Source organism: Bos grunniens, chromosome 5, assembly GCF_055505025.1.
Source record: "Bos grunniens cultivar Pamir isolate PY7600 chromosome 5, Bosgru_T2T1.0, whole genome shotgun sequence".
Lineage (NCBI taxonomy): Eukaryota > Metazoa > Chordata > Mammalia > Artiodactyla > Bovidae > Bos > Bos grunniens.
This window is the reverse complement of record NC_141169.1, coordinates 29,883,676-29,904,558: the sequence shown is the minus strand read 5'-3', so window position 1 is coordinate 29,904,558 and position 20,883 is coordinate 29,883,676. Positions and strand designations below refer to the sequence as shown.

General features: G+C 41.3%; 1 protein-coding gene across 11 annotated transcripts in view; it reads left to right on the top strand.

Moving 5' to 3' along the window:
- Positions 1-9,138: 9,138 nt before the first annotated feature.
- The window catches only part of ATF1 (activating transcription factor 1), a 65,787-nt gene continuing 54,042 nt past the window's right edge, over positions 9,139-20,883 (top strand). For 2 of the 11 annotated variants that reach the window (XM_086399473.1, XM_086399469.1), the window contains exons 1-2: positions 9,820-10,056; positions 18,073-18,171. In XM_086399473.1, coding sequence (XP_086255599.1) covers positions 18,079-18,171 — 93 coding nt within the window. In that variant the 5' untranslated portion in view covers positions 9,820-10,056; positions 18,073-18,078. Of the gene's footprint in view, positions 9,628-9,819; positions 10,057-10,137; positions 10,676-18,072; positions 18,172-20,883 lie in introns of those variants that run through there. The other 9 variants (XM_086399471.1, XM_086399475.1, XM_086399466.1 and 6 more) reach the window with 9 other exon arrangements.

The following is a 20,883-nucleotide window of genomic DNA, read 5'->3' as shown; positions in this document are numbered from 1 at the left end:
TATGTTCCCATCTGTGTCAGCTTCAGATTCTTTCTACAGTGTCTTACCGTTTTCAGAGTATTGGGCTTTTGCCTCACTTCTTGTTGTTGCTTAGTCACTAAGTCGTGTATGACTCTGGGATCCTTCTAGGAGCCTGCCAGGCTCTTCTATCCATGGGATTTCCCAGGCAAGAATACTAGAGTGGATTACCATTTCCTTCTCCAGGGGATCTTCCCAATCCAGGGTTCGAACCTGTGTCTCCTACATTGCAGGTGGATTCTTTACCACTGAGTTGCCAAGGAAGCCCTTTGCCACCTTAGATAGATTTATTCTTAGGTATTTTATTGTTTTTGATGCTATGGTAGATGGAATTGTTTCCTGTTTGCAGATGACATGATATTATACATAGAAAATCCTTAAGATGCTACCAGAATACTACTGGACCTCATCAGTGAATTTGGTAATGCTGCAAGATACAAAATGAATGCACAGAAATCTGTTGCCTTTTAATACACCAGCAATGAAATAGCAGAAAGAGAAATTACAGATTTCTTTAATAGATCATCTATTACAAACCTACAGTAAAATATATTTAATGGTGGTACTTCAGAAGCACTACCATGAAGGTCAAGACTATGATAAGGATACTCATTATATATCGTTTTTATTCAGCATTGTACTTGAGTTTATAGCTAGCATAATTAGGGGAAAAGAAATGAGTTATGCGAACTGGATACAAAGGAAGAAAAACATAAATATTTGTAGACAATATAATAGTCTATGTAGAAAATACAAGAGAATGTACAAATCTTTTAAAATATTTATTTATTTGGCTGTACCAGGTCTTAAATACAGCATGTGGGATCTAGTTCTCTGACCAGGGATCGAATCCAGGCTTCCTGCATTGGGAGGACAGAGTCTTAGCCACTGAAACACCAGAGAAGTCCCGAGAATGTATTAATAAAAATTTAAACAAATAGGAATTTAGCAAGATTGCTGAATACAAGATGAACATAAAAATCATTATCATGAGTCTGATAATGGTGGAGTTACCATGGTCAGATTAACCCTCCCAAAGATAGAAATAACTACTTTTGAAAAAGGAAAAAAGAAAAATGAAGTACAATAGGTGATATCTGTGTGTTTGTGACATTTTGTTTGAGGACATCCCCATAACTCCAAATAACTTAAGTAGTAAAGAGCCACAGTCTATTGGCTTATGGTGTAAAAGGACAGTTCCAGGTTGGCAGAGCAGCCAGAGAGAAGATAGATGAAAAATCTGTGAAGCGAGAGAGCCCCAGAAGATATGTCTCCAAACCTGCATGTAGAATCTGTGAAAATCTTTGATTAATGGCTAAACAAAATTATGTGGAGAAAAATCCAGAGTTCCTGGTGAAGCAAAGCATCAGCTAGAAGCTGAAAGAGTTGAGCAGAAATTATAGCCATTGTCCATGACTGAAGAGGAAGGAGACTGGAAATTAAGCCCTCTCAGATAACTGCCTTCTGGAATAAAAATCACTCTGTAAGTGAATATAATCCATCCCAATGATAAAGCTACTAGAAATCTGAAGAAACAAAAATATGACTCACACTTAAGGAAAAAGAAAATCAGTCAATAGATACCAACTGCAAGTTCACTCCACTGAGATGTTACAATTAGTAGTCAACAGCATTAAATCAGCCATTGTTTATATATATATAAAAATATATACAAACATTATATGTTTATATACACACAGTGGATAAACAGGGAATCTAGCAGAGAAATAGAAACTATATAAAAAAATGGAAATTCCAGAACTGAAAAGTACAGTATTGAAATGAAAAATTTGGGAACTTAATGACCTTAAAAACATATTGAAGCTGGTATAATAAATAATAAGTGACCTTGAAGATTGATTAATAGATTATCAATCTGAAGAACAAAGAGAAAAAAAGATTGAAGAAAAAAGTAAGAGAGAAAGCTTTAGAGTCCTTTGGCGTTCCAGGTAGGAAAGAGAATGGGACACACAAAAAATATTGCAGACATAGAGACAAAAGCTCACTAAGTTTGGAAAGACATACATTTACAGACTGAGGAAATGCCAGGAACCATGGGTGACATATAGAAAACCACTCTTAGGCATGATCAAGGGAAAACTGTTAAACTTCAATAAAGCAGAAGTCTTAAAATAGCCAAGGGAAAGTGACACATTACATACAGGAGAAGAATGATAATAGCCAACTTCTCATTAGAAATAATGGAAGCAAGGAGAACACAGAATGATAGAGTGCTGGAAGAGAAAAAAGGTATCAGTTCTGTGCCTTGTCAGATCTTTCAAACATGACTGTGAAAGCTCAATCTGATAAAGACCATCTATGAAAAAAATTGACTGCTTATGTCACACTTAATAGTGAAAAACTGGATGATTTCTCCCTGTGGTTGGGAACTAGACAAGAAAGTCTGTTCTCACCACTTCAACACTGAATAAAAGGCAGTTAGGCAAGAAAAATGTAAGTTATCCAGATTGAACAGTAAAAATTAAGGCCATCTCTAGTCTCAGATGAAATGACTTGCATATGTGAAATTCTAAAGGATACACACATGCAAACTACTAAACAAGTTCAGCACGGTTGCAGAATGCAAGATCAACAAAAAATCTATTTTTTAAATTAGCCATGAACATTCCCAAAAATGAAATTTAAAAACCAATTCTCTTTAAAGTAGCATCAAAAAGAATACTTAATTCTAATCAAAATGTAAAGTTGTATACTAAAGACTACAAAATCGCTGATAGAAACTAAAGAAGACCTACACACATGGAAAGTCATCCCATGTTCATGGATTATCCGGAAGATTTAATATTGGTAGGATAGCAATATCCTCCAAACTGATCTATGGATTCAACATAGTATCAAAGTCCTAGCTGACTATTCTGCAAAAATGAACAGACTAACCCTAAAATTCATCTGGATGTATAAAGGACTCAGTAGTCAAAACAATCTTGAAAAAGAATAATAAAGTTGGAGTACTTACCTGCCCATATTTCAAAACCTACAAAGCTATAATAAAGAGTGTAATACTGGCAGGATAGACCTCTCAGTCAGTGGAATAAAATTGAAAGTCCAGAAATGGGAAAGTGAAATGGCTCCCAATTTAGCCAAGTTAATAAGTTAATAACACTATTAACACTGCATCTTATGAGGAAATGGTGGAGATGTCACCAGAGGTAGTGGTCCTTGTTTAAGCTCTTTTTAATTCGCCAGTTTGGTCCCTGCAGAAATTCATGGATCCTGGAGAATGGTGGTACATTACTGCCAGCTCAACTGAATAGTAGACCCAATTATAGCTGTTGTATCTTTGTTCAGTTCAGTTAAGTCACTCAGTCGTGTCCGACTCTTTGTGACCCCATGAATTGCAGCACGCTAGGCCTCCCTGTCCATCACCAACTCCCAGATTTCACTCAAACTCATGTCCATCGAGTCGGTGATGCCATCCAGCCATCTCATCCTCTGTCGTCCCCTTCTCCTCCTGCCCCCAATCTCTCCCAGCATCAGAGTCTTTTCCAATGAGTCAACTCTTCGCATGAGGTGGCCAAAGTACTGGAGTTTCAGCTTTAGCATCATTCCTTCCAAAGAACACCCAGGACTGATGTCTTTTAGAATGGACTGGTTGGATCTCCTTGCAGTCCAAGGGACTCTCAAAAGTCTTCTCCAACACCACAGTTCAAAAGCATCAATTCTTCGGCTCTCAGCCTTCTTCACAGTCCAACTCTCACATCCATACATGACTACTAGAAAAACCATAGATCAGATTAATAAGGTCTCAGTACATAGTATGTGGCCATTGATTTGACAAATGTGTCTTTTTGTATTCCAGTCAGGAAAGAGAATCAATTAGTTCTCAAGGAAAATATTTTGTAACTAAATGTGATGGATATTAACTAGACTTACTGTGGTGATCATTTGGCAATATATACATAGATTGAATCATTACATTGTACATCTAAAAACTAATATGTTAATCATATCTCAATTAAAAATGTTAAAGAATCAGAAGTAGTTCACATAGAAAGGACAGGAACATACATTTATAGTTTTGCCTCAGAATTACATGACATCACTCTGATCAGACAGAACAAGAAGTGATTAGTACCCTGAAGGTCTTGGTAAGCTGCATGCAATCCAGAGGATGGGAAATAAACTCTCTGAAGATTCAGAGGTCTAGTGGTCAGGGGGATGCTGACATAATCCCCTAAGATGGAAAAAACAAATCACTGCATCTTGCATCCCCTTTCTCAAAGGAAGACAATCCTTGGTAAGCCTCTCTGACAGCACATTTGATGCCTAGTAATACTGCTCTGGACAATAGCCAGGTGACAACTTTAAGGTTTGGAATCATATGATCTTGCAGATCCCTTGGTGGTGGAGGTGACAGTTGCGGGAAAAGCAGCAGTGGGATGTTTATGGCAAGACCCAGTGGGAGAATCAAATGCAAGCTATTGAATATCTTGAGCAAGGATATGCTAGCTGTAGCAGAGAATTTTAAGTCTTTTGAAAACAGCTTCTGGTGTGCTACTAGGCCATGATGGACACAGAAAACTTGACCAGGAGACACTAAATGACTATGCATCTGGAACTGTCCACCACTGACTGGATTCTGTCAAATGTACCAAGTCATAAAGTCAGATGAGCCTAACACCAAGACATCATAAGACAGAAAGATTACACCTGGGATCAAGCTTAAGCAGAATCAGAGGACACAAGCAAAATGTGTGCAGAGGTAACCCAGAAGCTCCTGTTCCCTACTGCAGTTACACCAGTGTTCTTCACTCAGCTCATATCTATGGCCATAGTGGAGTGCAGGGGTGGCTCCTGCTGAAGCAAGTGGGAAAAGCCCATTTGGCTTATAAGTCAATTATGGCCATTCTGAGGGGTAACTTTGAAAGGCAGTTGCAAGGAAAATCTTCTTAATGGGCAGATAGATATTAACATGTGATCATCCATCCATCTTGTGTGGAAGGAGGAGTGGTTCAAAATGAGACTATATATGAATTCATGGGCAGTGGCAAATGGCTTGGCCAGTTGGTCGGTGTGTTAAAAGGAAAAAGACTAGATGATTGGCTGCAGCAAAATCTGGGGCAGAAGTATATAGATGGATATGGAGGAGGGAAGAAAGAGTATGAAGATCTTTGCTTCGTATGTCAATGCCCATGAAAAAGAATTCACTTTGGCAGAGACACTTAACATCCAAATAGACAGAATGACATGGCTGGTTGACGTTAGCCACATACTGACCATCTCAGCATTAGCACGATAAGCATGTGAATTGAATAGGTACATTGGCAAAGATGTAGGATATGAAAAGACCCAAATCATGGACTCCCACTTAGCAAGGCTGATTTAGCTACTGCTGTCTCTGAATCTTCAAGTAAATACTGACAGAGTCCAACACAAAGCTTCCAAAGTGGCACTGTTTATCTAGGATACTAACTGGCTGCTTAATAGTAAGTCAACCACACTGGGCTTCTTCCAGCCTACAAGGGCTAGTGACTTGATCTTATGTTAATAAACAGTTACTTCTGGGACTTACCTGGTGGTCCAGTGATTAAGAATCCGCCTCCCAGTGCAGGGGACATGGGTTCAATCCCTGGTCTAAGATCCCACATGCCACAGGGCAACTAAGCCTGTGCACTGCAATGAGAAACCCACCCATGCCACATCTAGAGAAAGCCTGCATGCCACAACAAAGACCCGGTGCAGCCAAAAATAACCCAAAGTAAAAAAAAAAGAAGAAGAAGAATTGACTCTCCTAGCCTCAGAGCCTTACTCAGCATCACTACCTGTGGGCTTACAAAGGTGCATGATACTTGCAGGCTGCTCTGACCAACATGAAGGTTCCTTCAGGAAGCTGTTGTGAGTTGTCTTGCTGCCACCCTGTAATCATAATCTTGAAGGTAAATAATTTGATTACTTATAAACTCCAACTAACAGTAACCAGTATTTGTTCATTGTAGGATTTTACCTGGAACAAGCTAGGAGGCTACTGCAATCGACAATGCAAGAGATAATGATACAGCACTAGTGGTGAGGTACAGAGAAAGGGAGGAGGTCACAGGAAATAGTTTCTTCTATGTCTAGGTGTATTTGTTACGTGTAGTTAGTCTAGAAATAATAGCAACCGAAGTAAGCTACTTTAAATAGAAAAGTTGTGTTGATTACAAGGACAAAGGAGAGGCTCACGGTACCTAAGGGCTGAGGCAAGCAGCAGGTTCTAGAACTGGGACCTAGAAAGCCACTGGGTAGCTCCCTTGGCTCATTGGCTGTTTGCAGATGGAAGGGACTCATTACAAAGCTCCTAAGCTTTAGGTTCATTTACCTAGAGAGAGACTAATTTTTGTGCAAAGATAAATTTCCAGCTGGACTGATGGCCCAGCTTGGATCAGATGCCCTTGTTGGTAAGATATGGATGACTGACAAGTTCCTGTAAAAAGGAGGAGGAATGGATGGACACCACTACTCCAAGGGCCTCACAGTTAGTTCTACGAGTTCAAGCATATTAACACGAAGTAGGAAAGTTTCAGAGCTAAGTTATCTGTGACAACCCTGTTTTAAGAGTGTTAGCTGAGACAAGTACAGCTGTAGTTCGTATAATTCCTGCAGGCATTTAGAACCTATACTTGGTTAGGTTCTCCCGTGAGTGTAGACTTGAGTATTGAAAAGGGACAAAACAAAAAGAGAAACAAGCCTATTATTAGACCACAAAGCCTACATTTACTAGTTTTAATTAATTTTTTCCTTTTGAGAGGTGACCTGTTCCAGATACTGTTTCACAGCTCTCAAGTCCTCTTCTTCAGCTCAATCCTTTCGTTAACCCATGAGGCTTCTTGAAATGTGCAACCAATTAATGTTTTTAGCAGCTAAGTTTCTGGTAGTTATATTGCAGTATCTTTCATACTAATATCCAACATTTATTGAGTTCTTAAGTCTATCAGGCACTGGGTCTATCTTCATTGTGTTAAACGCATTCAATCTGCAAAGCCCCATGACACAGGTAGTGTTGTTTAACCTATTTCATTATAATGTCCCCTCTCTCCTAGCTAGAAAACAGTGGTCCAGGAGAGCCCGTGAGGTGCCACCACTGGTTTGACCAGTTTGCTTTAAAACAGTTACCTTTGAAAATTGAATTTCTTTGTTTTACTCTACTTCCTCACTTCTGAAGTCAAAGACCTGTCCTCCTGGTTTATAAAATTCTTACTATTGGGATAGAACTATGTGCATCTTAAACAAGCCTTTTCTTTTTTTTTTTTGGTCTTCATCTTCAGTTGTTCCTCGAATTGCAGAAAAGCAGCTGGTACAGCTTGGGAAACTTCCACGAGAAAGAAACAGGCTGGTAGAAATATTAAATACTTGTGAGTGGCAGTGTTGCACAGCATAAAATTTGATTTAGACTTAAATGCTTTATAGGTGGAAAAGGGACTAAAGAAGGAGTCCATGCACATTTTGAACGTTTCAGTAATATTTAGTTTCATGTGCTTAGTCATGTCTGACTCTTTGACTCCTCTGTCCATGGGATTTTTTTGATAAGGATACTAGAGTGGGTTACCATTTCCTCCTCCAGAACTCCCTGACCCAGGGATTGAACCCACATCTCCTGTGTCTCCGGAATTGCAGGTGGATTCTTTACTTGCTGAGCCCTCACGTCTTTCAATGGTTGATATTTTCCAGTCCCCCTCCCTCCGCCCCGCCCCCCCCCCCCCGCCCCCCCCCCCCCCCCCGGCAATCCCTCTTGCCCAGATCAATATTTATCCTGTCTTCCAAGGAGGAAATAACCCAGCAAGAAAAGAACAATAAATGTAGAACCAGCCTTTCAGTCATTAATATTCTGGATTCTAGAATGACTGTTGCTAGGCTTTGTTAATCATGAAAGGTTGATGTCTGAGAACCTCTTCTCCACTCTTTACTTTTATCAGTTCAGTTCAGTTGCTCAGTCGTGTCCAACTCTTTGCGACCCCATGAATCACAGCACGCCAGGCCTCCCTGTCCATCACCAACTCCCAGAGTTCACTCAGATTCAGGTCCATCGAGTCGGTGATGCCATCCAGCCATCTCACCCTCTGTCGTCCCCTTCTCCTCCTGCCCCCAATCCCTCCCAGCATCAGAGTCTTTTCCAATGAGTCAACTCTTCGCATGAGGTGGCCAAAGTACTGGAGTTTCAGCTTTAGCATCATTCCTTCCAGAGAAATCTCAGGGCTGATCTCCTTCAGAATGGACTGGTTGGATCTCCTTGCAGTCCAAGGGACTCTCAAGAGTCTTCTCCAATATCACAGTTCAAAAGCATCAATTCTTCAGCGCTCAGCTTTCTTCATAGTCCAACTCTCACATCCATACATGACCACTGGAAAAACCATACCCTTGACTAGATGGACCTTTGTTGGTACTTTTATAGGACTATGCTTTCCTATGATATATGACATTTTGATTCTTTAAGTAACGTTGGGACATAAGATGAGTATTACACTTTCCCCAATTTTGATAAGACACATTTAGGCTGGATAATTTACCTAATCGAAAAGCTAAAGTAAGGGTAGTTGGGGACTTCCCTGGTAGTTCAGTGGTTAACTTTGTGTTTCCAATGCAGGAGATTTGGGTTCCCTGGTTGGGAGAACTGAGATCCCACAAGCCACAAAGCGCTCTGCCAAAAACAAATAAACCTCGGGCAGTTAACTGTTGTAGGTTTTAATAGGTAGTGTTTTTCTGAATGAATGACAATGGATAAACATTAGTGAGTTATTAGGAGAGTCTGGCACAGAGTAACTCTTGAGCTTTAAATCACATTATCCAGCCCTAATGGGGAAGGGCCCTATCGACTCAATCAAGTTGCCTACGTGGAGATCTCAAGCTAGGAAAATTTTAGAAAAATTATGGAACTTTTTGTCAAGAGCAAATTAAAAGGTCTATCATTTATTATCTCCACAAAGCAAAGAACATTTTGCAAGGAAATGGATAAAGTTCAGGATGTATCAGAATAATACACCATCCCTTCTCCAGAAAGGTAGACACTCATTTTAAAAAGTTAAAAAAGCTTATTGTAATGTATCAGAACCACGGTGTCACTGTATTATTATTATTTTTTTGGCCGGGTTGTGCGGCTTGCGGGATCTTAGGTCCCAGACCAGAGATGGAACCTTGCTTCCCCTGCAGTGGAAGCGCGTGATGCTAACCATTGCACCGCCAGGAAATTTACTGTAACTTTTCTCTAGTTTAAGTGGGCTAAATCTGTGCTTCAGCGTGACACTCTAACACACCCTACCGACACCTTGTGGGCTTTTAATCCTTTCATGTGTGATTAAAGATACAACTCTTAACGCAGTTTTATGGGATTAACATTAGTTTGGGTGGTAAGAAAAACTGAGGACAAGCCTTCAGGCTTCAAGTCACTCTGTCTACAACAGGCGGCAGGTCAGACGTGGGTCAAAGCCGGGACGTCAGCTCTGGGCCGCACCAAGTAGGAGCTGAGCTGAGACTGACGCCACGAACCGAAGAAAACTGCCTCAGGCCGAGCGGCCTCTTGAGCCCCCGAGCGAGCCCCCGAGCGGGTGCTGGCCTCTGAAAACAGACGTCTGGGAGTAGTGAAGACAGAGCTCCTGAAGCTGAAAGGAACTGCAGGTAACGCCACGCCCAACTCTCGCCAGAATAACACCTTCGCGACACGAACTCGCCATCCCGGGATACCCCGGCACAAGATGGCGGCGCGTCACGTGCGCAACGTGGTGACGTAGGACGGCGCCCTCACGGAAGGACCGCCCTAACCTCACCCCCCACGCTCTGTTACTCAGTTTTACCCCCCTTCACTCCCCCGCCCCCGGCCTGGTGTAGATCATGCCGCCAGTGGCGGCCCTGACTGCCGAGGAAACGGTAGCTTAGGACAGTTGGCTGTTAAGTGACACTGATTCTCCCCGCCCCGCCTGACCCCTAAGAAAGAGGCGCGTCCCCCGCCGCGTGAGGGGGTGGGGAAGTGGGTAGTGAATTCGGATCCACCTGGGAGGGGGGAGTGGAAGTTCCCCGCCCCGGACAGCGGCAAGGCAGCAGCCACAGGTAAGCAGGGGGCGGGGGAAGCGGGTGGGGACGTGCTCCGTGTCCCCGGGCAAGAGGAGGGCGCGGGGACACGGCCCCCGCGGGGACGCCGAGGCGGGTCGCGCGTCTGGTGGGGGTCGCGCGGGGCGGCTGCGGTGGGGGAGGGGTGCGGAGGGCGCCTGGCGGAAGGGGGAGGGGCTGCTCGCTCTCCCCCGGCGGGGCGCGCTTCCGGTTCTCGTTGCCTGGCCTGCTGCACCCCTTTAGTCGGCAGTGTTTTCCTCCCTCCCTCCCGCCTGCTGTCGCCCAATGAAAATTAAAACGAAGACCTCCCGCCGCGGGGCGGTTTTCGCCTCTGAAGCCGCCTCCGCGGCCCAAGGCGAGAGCCCTCTGTCGAAGGTCTCGGGGTTGGGACGGGAGCCGTGGGGAGGGCAGCATGGCCTTGGCCTCCGCGCGTCGTCCGCCGAGCGCCGCCAGAGACCGGTTATCTTCGCCGAAGACCGTAGAGCGTGCCCGGCGCCCTCGGGGTGCGGGACCCGGACCGCTCGCTGTTGGAGCAGAGCCAACCCTTACCATCCGGGAGCTTCCAGTCGAGTGGGCAGACATACGGTAGAATAATCATACACGAAGCAGTCATGGGAAGGTAGTGTGGAGTGACAGAACTCGTCTGTTTACCAACTGGACAGACATTCAAACCGAGAAAACGTTCTCTTCTATTTCCGCCTGTATCACAAAACTAAGCATGGTATTTCAGAGCGTCCACTTCGCCGTGGAGCATCCCGCTTGGTCTCTACTTTTATTGTAGATGTCAATGACTAGTTGTTTTGTCAACTTTTGAGGTGTAATGGGCTAATAATAGTCATCCGGATCCTTTCCGTTTCTGAGGCTTAATTCAGCATAAATTTGGCAAGCATCTTCGCCAAACTGGCCTCTTTTGTGATGTTTGTTTTATCATAGCAAAGTATATTTGCTTATGTTTGCAAAAATCATTTTATCCCGAAAATTTCATTATGAACAGATGTATACCTTTTTATTTAAATGCTGTTTTTACTATAGACTGTATAATATGCAGTTTTTCTCTGTCTCAATTAGAATCAGTACGGTGTTCTTAAAGCCGAATATGTGCTATTGAATTTGCGGTTAACTTTTAAGATTTGTCTGATACGTTTGTGCAGTCCTGCTATATCACCAGTAGGTGGTAGTGCCTTCAAAATGTTTTTTTCCCTTCACATGTCATCCCATTTATTTATATTGATACTACTGAATTTTCAGCTCTTAAAATAGGGTGTTCTCTTGTGCCTGAATTTTCCTGTTTCTAAAGCTGGGTTGAAGTAATTTTCTGAAGATATCTTGTTTGATAAGGTATTTGAAGATATCATTGTTTCCATCAGTTTTATGTAGGTAAACCCAACTAAACACGTTTTATTGCATAGTAGTAAGTGCAAGGTATTATTTTGGGAGTAGGATGTGGTCTTTGACTCCCTAGAGCTTGCCTTCTGGTAGGGAGACAGAAAACAGGTCATTTCAATTCTGTGATGAGTGCCATGAAAGGTAGAGGAAACTTGTGCCATGGGGATACAGCCAAAGCTTCTAGACTTCATCTAGACCAGTCTAAGGGAGGCAGGAAAGTTTCCCTGTAAGACTAACTCATAGGAATAGGTCACATGAGGAGGGATAGTGTTTCTGGCAGAGGAAACAGCATACATAAAAGCTGGAAGGTGAGAGAAAGCATCGCAGGCACATTGGAAGATCTGAAACAAAATAAGTATGACTAATAGCAGTTTTGAGGGGATATCATGAGTTGAGTTGTGGAAATGTGTAGCAATACACTTCTTGTCCTCAGACTTGTCCATCATCTACAGGTGGAGAAACTTAAGACCCGCTTCATAATACTGTATTTGTTGATGTTTACTGTTTTACCACATACCTGATGGTCTCTGCTGCACACAGAGCATACATTCACGAGATAGAGGCCCTGTTCTTAGGCACCTTGAGACTGAGGGAAACAGACATGTCAGTAAACAGAGTTTAGAAAGTTAAGTAACCTCATTATAAATAACAAGGTACAGTGGAACAAGGAAGGAAGGACCCAGAGCAGTTGGGTTTGGGATGAAACTTAAGTTTGCCAGGTGGATAAGTTGGGGAGGTGAAGGTATTCCTGGAAGAGGGGCAGTGTAGAATGAAAGAACATGGATTTTGGGTTAAAAGAGTTTGGCTTCAGATCTTAAATTCACATCTTAGGTGAGATCCATAGAAGCAATTTCTTTGAACCTCCATTTCCGTTCAGTTGAGTTCTGTAGGACAATTGTGTCCAACAGTTCGCGACCCCATGAACTGCAGCATGCCAGGCTTCCCTGTCCATCACGAACTCCTTGAGTCCACCCAAAGCCATGTCCATCGAGTTGGTGATGCCATCCAACCATCTCATCCTCTGTCATCCCCTTCTCCTCCTGCCCTCAAATGTTTCCCAGCATCAGGGTCTTTTCCAATGAGTCAGCTCTTCGCATCAGGTGGCCAAAGTATTGGAGCTTGAGCTTCAACATCAGTCCTTCCAATGAACACCCAGGACTGATCTCCTTTAGGATGGACTGGTTGGATCTCCTTGCAGTCCAAGGGACTCTCAAGTCTTCTCCAACACCACAGTTCAAAAGCATCAATTCTTAGGCACTCAGCTTTATTTATAGTCCAACTCTCACGTCCCTACATGACCGCTGGAAAAACCATAGCCTTGACTAGACGGACGTTTGTTGACAAAGTAATGTCTCTGCTTTTGAATATACTGTCTAGGTTGGTCATAACTTTCCTTACAAAGAGTAAGAGTCTTTTAATTTCATGACTGCAGTCACCATCTGCAGTGATTTTGGAGCCCAGAAAAATAAAGTCAGCCACTGTTTCCCCATCTATTTGCCACGAAGTGATGGGACCGGATGCCATGATCTTTGTTTCCTGAATGTTGAGCTTTAAGCCAACTTTTTCACTCCTCTTTCACTTTCATCAAGAGGCTCTTTAGTTCTTCTTCACTTTCTACCATAAGGGTGGTGTCATCTGCCTATCTGAGGTTATTGATATTTCTCCCGGCAATCCTTGATTCCAGCTTGTGCTTCCTCCAACCCAGCGTTTCTCATGATGTACTCTGCATATAAGTTAGATAAGCAGGGTGACAATATACAGCCTTGATGTACTCCTTTTCCTATTTGGAACCAGTCTGTTGTTCCATGTCCAGTTTTAACTCTTGCTTCCTGACCTGCATATAGGTTTCTCAAGAGGCAGGTCAGGTGGTCTGGTATTCCCGTCTCTTTCAGAATTTTCCGTAGTCTGTTGTGATCCACACAGTCAAAGGCTTTGGCATAGTCAGTAAAGCAGAAATAGATGTTTTTCTGGAACTCTCTTGATTTTTCGATGATCCAGCAGATGTTGGCAATTTGATCTCTGGTTCCTCTGCCTTTTCTAAAACCAGCTTGAACATCTGGAAGTTGACAGTTCATGTACTGCTGAAGCCTGGCTTGGAGAATTTTAAGTATTTACTAGCGTGTGAGTTGAGTACAGTTGTGCAGTAGTTTGAACATTCTTTGGCATTGCCTTTCTTTGGGATTGGAATGAAAACTGACCTTTTCCAGTCCTGTGGCCACTCTGAGTTTTCCAAATTTGCTGACATATTGAGTGCAGGACTTTCATGTCATCGTCTTTCAGGGTTTGAAATAGCTCCACTGGAATTCCATCACCTCCACTAGCTTTGCTTGTAGTGATGCTTCCTAAGGCCCACTTGACTTCACAGTCCAGGATGTTTGGCTCTGGGTGAGTGATCACACCATCATGATTATTTGGGTCATATGATAGTCTTATTCCTAGTTTTTCAAGAAATCTCCATACCGTTCTCCTTAGTGGCTGTATCAGTTTACATTCCAGCAGTGCAAGAGGGTTCCCTTTTCTCCACACCCTCTCCAGAATTTATTGTTTGTATATTTTTTGATGATGGCCTTTCTGACTGGTGTGAAGTGATAGCTCATTGTAGTTTTGACTTGCATTTCTCTAATAATCAGAGATGTTGAGCATTTTTTCATGTGCTTATTAGCCATTTGTGTGTCCTCTTTGGAGAAATGTCTGTTTAGGTCTTCTGACCATTTTTTAATTGGGTTGTTTGCTTTTCTGATATTGAGCTGCTTGTATATTTTGGAGTTTAATCTTTTGTCAGTTGCTTCATTTGGTGGCTCAGAGGTTAAAGCGTCTGCTTCCAATGTGGGAGACCTGGGTTCAATCCCTGGGTCTGGAAGATACCCTGGGGAAGGAAATGGTAACCCACTCCAGTATTCTTGCCTGGAGAATCCCATGGACGGAGGAGCCTGGTAGGGTACAGCCCATGGGGTCGCAAAGAGTTGGACATGACTGAGCAACTTCACTTCACTCTCCTATTCTGAGGGTTGCCTTTTAATGTTGTTTATGGTTTCCTTTGCTGTGCAAAAGCTTTTAAGTTTAATTAGGTCCCATTTGTTTATTTTTGTTTTTATTTCCATTACTCTAGGAGGTGGTTCATAGAAAACCTTTTTATGATTTATGTCAGAGGGTGTTGTGCCTATGTTTTTCTCCAAAGTTTTATAGTTTCTGGTCTTACATTTAGGTCTTTAATCCATTTTGAGTTTATCTTTGTGTTGGTGTTAGGAAGTGTTCTAATTCCAGTCTTTTACATGTAGCTGTCCAGTTTTCCTAGCACTGCTTATTGAAGAGACTGTCTTTTCTTCATTGTATATTCTTGCCTCCTTTGCCAAAGATAAGGTGCCCGTAGGTGCATGGGTTTATCTCTGGGCCTTCTTTGTTCTTCCATTGGTCTGTGTTTCTGTTTTTGTGCCAGTACCATACTTTCTTGATGATGGTAGCTTTGTCGTATAGTCTGAAGTCAAGAAGGGTGATTCCTCTAGCTCCATTATTCTTTCTCAAGATTGCTTTGGCTATTCGGGAACTTTTGTGTTTACCTATGAATTGTGAAATTTTTTGTTGCAGCTCTGTGAAAAATGCCGTTGGTAATTTGGTAGAGACTGCATTGAATCTGTTGATTTCTTTTGGTAATAGAGGCATTTTCACAGTGTTGACTCCTCATCCCCAGGAACATGGTATATCTCTCCATGGTTTGTGTTGGCTTTGATTTCTTTCATCAGTGTCTTAACAGCTTTCTGTATACAGCTCTTTTGTCTTCTTAGGTAAGTTTATTCTTAACTATTTTATTCTCTTTGTTTTCTGCTCTATATTCTTGTGTTTTCTGAAATGGCATGTTTAAAAAGGCATTTTCAGTAGCAATAATATGTAGAAAGTATAAAATTCCATCTTTGATGCTATCTCTATGTTTAATCTGTGGGATTACTACTTCTCTTAGTGTAGATTAAAAATCACTGCATTCTTCCTAAAGAAGAGTCCATATGTAGCTTCAAAAGCAGTTCCAGAAACAACAGGGAAGCACCAGATGAACTTGTCAGAATTTTGAAGTAATCATAATAAAGTCAAATTGGAATAGTATTTGTATTAACATGATAGAAAAAGTTTATATGAAGAAATAATACAGGGTAATAGGGACAACACTAAGATCTGATGAGTGGACAAATAATATAAACAGAGCTCACGCAATTAATGGAGAATTTTAAAAATGTATGACAGTGTACCATTTTCCATCTATTGTGTTGTAATGACTTTAAAAAATTCCCATTGCTTTCTCATGTGCTTCTAGTGGACTATAGTTCTTTCAGAAAGCTTTAAATATTCATACTGCTTAACCAAGTAATTCTCCTTTTTAGAATATATCTTGTGGAAACGATTTTGTTATGTTTATTTTAATTTTTTAATCAATTGGGCTGCATGACTTGTGGGATCTTAGTTCCCTGACCAGGGATTGAACCTGGGCCCCAGCATTGAAAGTGCCAAATCCTAAACACAGGACCATCAGGGAATTCTCTCTCTTTAAAAATTCTTTGAATTATGGAAAAATACACATAAAATAAGATGTATCATAAGTATTTTGAAGTATACAATTCAGTAGTGTTCAGTACATTACGTTGTTTTGCAGCCAATCTACAGAGCTTTTTCATACCATTAAACAACAACTCTCCATCTCTCCCTCCCATCCCTATTAACCACCATTCTTTGTTTCTATGGGTTTGATTATTCCTAAGTAACTTAAATATGTGAAAGCATTCAATATTTGTCTTTTGGGCACTGGTTTATTTCACTTAGCATTATGTCCTTAAAGTCCATTTATATTGTAGCATGTATCGCAATTTCCTTCCTTTTTAAAGCCGAGTAATATACCATTGTGTACGTGTATCACATTTTGTTTATTCATTCATCCATTGATGAACATTTTAGTTGCTTCTGCCTTTTGGCTACTGTATACAGGGCTGTATTCTGCCATGTACAGGGCTGTACAAATATCTCTGTAAGACCCTGCTTTCAATTCTTTGGATAGAGGCACAAATATGGGATTGCTGGATCATATAGTAATTCTGTCTTTAATTTTTTGAGTTACTACCATGTTCTTCCTAGTGATTGCACCATTCTACATTCCCAACTACAGTGCACAAATGTTCAGTTTCCCCACATCCTTGCTAACCCTTGTTTTCTGTTTTTTAATAAATATTAGCCATCATAATGGATGTGAAGTGGTATCTTATTGTAGTTTTGATTTGTATTTCTCTAATACTTAATGAAATTGAGTATCTTTTCATTTTTTGCTGCCCAGCCTTTTCTCTTTTTATGTCTTTCAAAATGATTATAAAACCTATAAATTCTGCCTAAAACTTCTGCTGCTGCTGCTGCTAAGTCGCTTCAGTCGTGTCCGACTCTGTTCAACCCCATAGATGGAAGCCACCAGGCTCCTCCATCTCTGGGATTCTCCAGGCAAGAACACTGGAGTGGGTTGCCATTTCCTTCCCCAATGCAGGAAAGTGAAAAGTGACAGTGAAGTTGCTCAGTCGTGCCCGACTCGTAGCGACCCCATGGACTGCAGCCTACCAGGCTCCTCCATCCATGGGATTTTCCAGGCAAGAGTACTGGAGTGGGGTGCCATTGCCTTCTCGCCTAAAACTTCTACCAGTCTCTAAGTAGTTCTACTTGACATATTCCATCTCTCATAACCCACTTATTCTCATTCTTATCCAGCCTGCATGTCCTGCAGTTGATTAGATCATCTAGATCTTTAGAAAGTCCTTAGGTATGATTTCATTCATTTATTCTGTTCAACCTTTGCTCAATAAATTCTCTGTATTAAACTGTGTATCCAATTAGAAACTGTTCCCTAGACTGCAGAAAAGAATGCTTGTGTTCCTGCATATCATACTTTTTAAAAAAACATTTACCTAATATTTAGTTTCGGTTGTATGTACTGAGTCTCGTTACTGCATGTAGGCTTTCTCTGTTGCTGACGGGTGTGGGCGGGGGCGCTGCTCTTCGTTATGGGCACAGGCTTCTTGCAGTGGCTTCTTGTTGCAGAGCAGAGCCCGGGATCCGTAGTGGTAGCACACGGGCCTAGTTGCTCCATGGCGTGTGCAGTCTTTCTAGACCGTGTCCGCTGCATTGGCAGGCGGATTCTTAATCACGGGACTTCCAGGGAAGTCCTGTCACACTTCTTGAGTGGGATAGCATTTGAAAACGTAGTCATAATAATTTATGTTTGTATACCATTTATTAAATTTAAACATGATCATATGGGTCAAAACTCAAAAAAAATTAAAAGAATATGCAAGGAAAATCTTTATTCTCTTTCTATACCATAGCTACCAGTTGTCTTCCATGGAGGCAACCAAGTTATATTCTATAGCACTTTTTATTTGCCATTTTAAAAGATTTTATCATTAGGTCACTATACACCCAAGAGCAGAGGTATAGGAACATGAGTCTGGATAAACTGAACTAAGCCTTTAGTTTTGTTTTGTTTCTTCAAAACAAAAAAGCTCTGTTTTATTCTTGTGAAAAAGTATGCATGTTAAGAAGAGAAATGTCACAAGATTTCTTGAAAATGAAGTTAGCATCTTTTAACTGATTTTTTTTTTCTCCTTACAGTTGATTATGGAAGATTCTCACAAGAGTAACACTTCAGAGACAGCACCTCAATCTGGTTCCACAGTTCAGGCAGCTCATATTTCTCATATTGCTCAACAGGTAAGGCAGGAACCAGCCAAAATATTGAGCCAGTTAGCAGTGTTTGTTATTGCAGATGAATCTGTTGTTTCAAGTCAATAATTACTAACATTCAAAAAAATAAGCAATAGAGAAAAACTAAAATGTTGAAATGTATGGAAGGAAGGAATATTTACATATGTTGTCAAGATGATTCAGTTTTATTATCTTTTCTACAAAATATACTTAGTGTTGTTTTAATATGTATGTATTTCTCAGAACTTGAGATACTGATAAATTTCATGTGGTACATGATTGTTAAAATATTTTTGCTTAATGGAAAATAGGTATATTCATTTGATAATTTAAATTGATATACATGTACATTGCAGAACTGATGATTTTTTTGCTTTAATTTTTAAGTTAAAAAAAAATTTTTTTTGGCTGCATGGTAGGCAGGATCCTTAGTTCCCCGATCACGGGTTGAACCAGTGCCCTGTGCAGTGGAAGCACAGAATTTTAACCACTGGTCCGCCAGAGAAGTCCCAAGAATTAATGATATTTTAAAAATTAGTTTATTTATTTTTGATTGTGTTGGGTCTTCATTGCTGCATGGGCCTTTCTCTAGTTGTGGAGATTTAGTGACTACTTAGGTTGTGGTTGGAGAAGGCAATGGCCACCCACTCCAGTACTCCTGCCTGGAAAATCCCATGGACAAAGGAGCTTGGTGGGCTGCAGTCCATGGGGTCGCAAAGAGTCGGACACGACTGAGCGACTTCACTTTCACTTTTCCCTTTCATGCGTTGGAGAAGGAAATGGCAACCCACTCCAATCTTCTTGCCTGGTGAATCCCAGGGATGGCAGAGCCTGTTGGGCTGCCGTCTATGGGGTCGCACAGAGTCAGACACGACTGAAGCGACTTAGCAGCAGCAGTAGGTTGTGGTACATGAGCTTCTCATTGCAGTGGTTTCTCTTGTTGCAGAGCACAGGCTCTAGGGCGTGCAGGCTTCAGTTGGTACAGCTCATGGGCTCAGTAGTTGTAGCTGGTGGGCTCTAGAGCTCTGGCTTCAGTAATTGTGGTGCACAGGCTTAGTTGCCCCATGGCATATGGGATCTTCCCAGACCAGGGATTGAACCTGTGTCCTCTGCACTGGCACGCAGATTCTTATCCACTGTGTTTTTAAAATTTCAGATTGTCTGATCCATGCATCTTTCTTCATATACCTCCACCAAAACAACATGTGGCATATATTTAATGTAGCAGCAGATAAAGAGAATTCAGGCATTTTCTATTAACTCAAACATTAAGGAGATAACACAGAAGTGTAAAACAATGTCATTTCTCTCACTAACCTTGGGGGGAAATATTTAGTTTTATTAATTAAAATATTATGTTAATGTGTAGTGGATTTATGATTGTTATTTTAAAATGAACTATCAAATATTTTTTAAATATCATTTAAATCTTAAATGTAAGTATTAGATGAAAAGCTGACATAAATGAAAGTTCCCCAATAATTTTTCAGAATATAAAACAGATGAAAAAGTGGGAAAACTAAGCATCTAAAGGATTAATCCTTCAGGCTTGATTTATTCTTCTCTATTATTTGGCTATATCTGTGAAGAATAACAATATTGTCTCCATGTAGGGCTGGAAAAACAGTGATAGAGTTTTTCAGTTACCTTTCTGTTAGTAGAGCCTGTCACAGATGTTTTAATTCAGTTTACTTACTTACACATTTCAGTAATTTTGGTTAGATGTGAATGTTTTCCAAGTTTCCTTAGAAGCGCTTTTACAGAGATAGAATAAGTACACTTCTAGATCTTGAATAGTTTTATAGTGATTTTTAAAAATAATGACTTTGTATCCAAATTATTGTTGCTTGCCTGCTTTATTAGACTTTAAATTCTGTGAGGAAAAAGTATCTAATACAGTAATTATTCAGTAATTCAGTATAAGGTGGGGATATAGCAGTGAACAAAGGTTTCAGTTCTCATGGAACATATATTCTAGTATTGGAGAGAATAAAACATATTAGTTGGTAATATGTGCTGTGAGGCTGATAGAGCAGGATAAGAGGGATCAGTTCAGTTCAGTCGGTCAGTCGTGTCCGACTCTTTGTGACCCTATGAATCGCAGCACACCAGGCCTCCCTGTCTATCACCAACTCTCGGAGTTCACTCAAACTCATGTCCATCGAGTCGGTGATGCCATCCAGTCATCTCATCCTCTGTCGTCCCCTTCTCCTCCTGCCCCCAGTCGCTCCCAGCATCAGGGTCTTTTCCAGTGAGTCAGCTCTTCACATGAGGTGGCCAAAGTACTGGAGTTTCAGCTTTAGCATCATTCCTTCCAAAGAACACCCAGGACTGATCTCCTTTAGAATGGACTGGTTGGATCTCCTTGCAGTCCAAGGGACTCTCAAGAGTCTTCTCCAACACCACAGTTCAAAAGCATCAATTCTTTGGCGCTCAGCTTTCTTCACAGTCCAACTCTCACATCCATACATGACCACTGGAAAAACCATAGCCTTGACTAGACGGACCTTTGTTGGCAAAGTAATGTCTCTGCTTTTGAATATGCTATCTAGGTTGATCGTAACTTTCCTTCCGAGGAGTAAGTATCTTTTAATTTCATGACTGCAGTCACCATCTGCAGTGATTTTGGAGCCCAAAAAAATGAAGTCTGACACTGTTTCCACTGTTTCCCCATCTATTTCCCATGAAGTGATGGAACCAGATGCCATGATCTTCGTT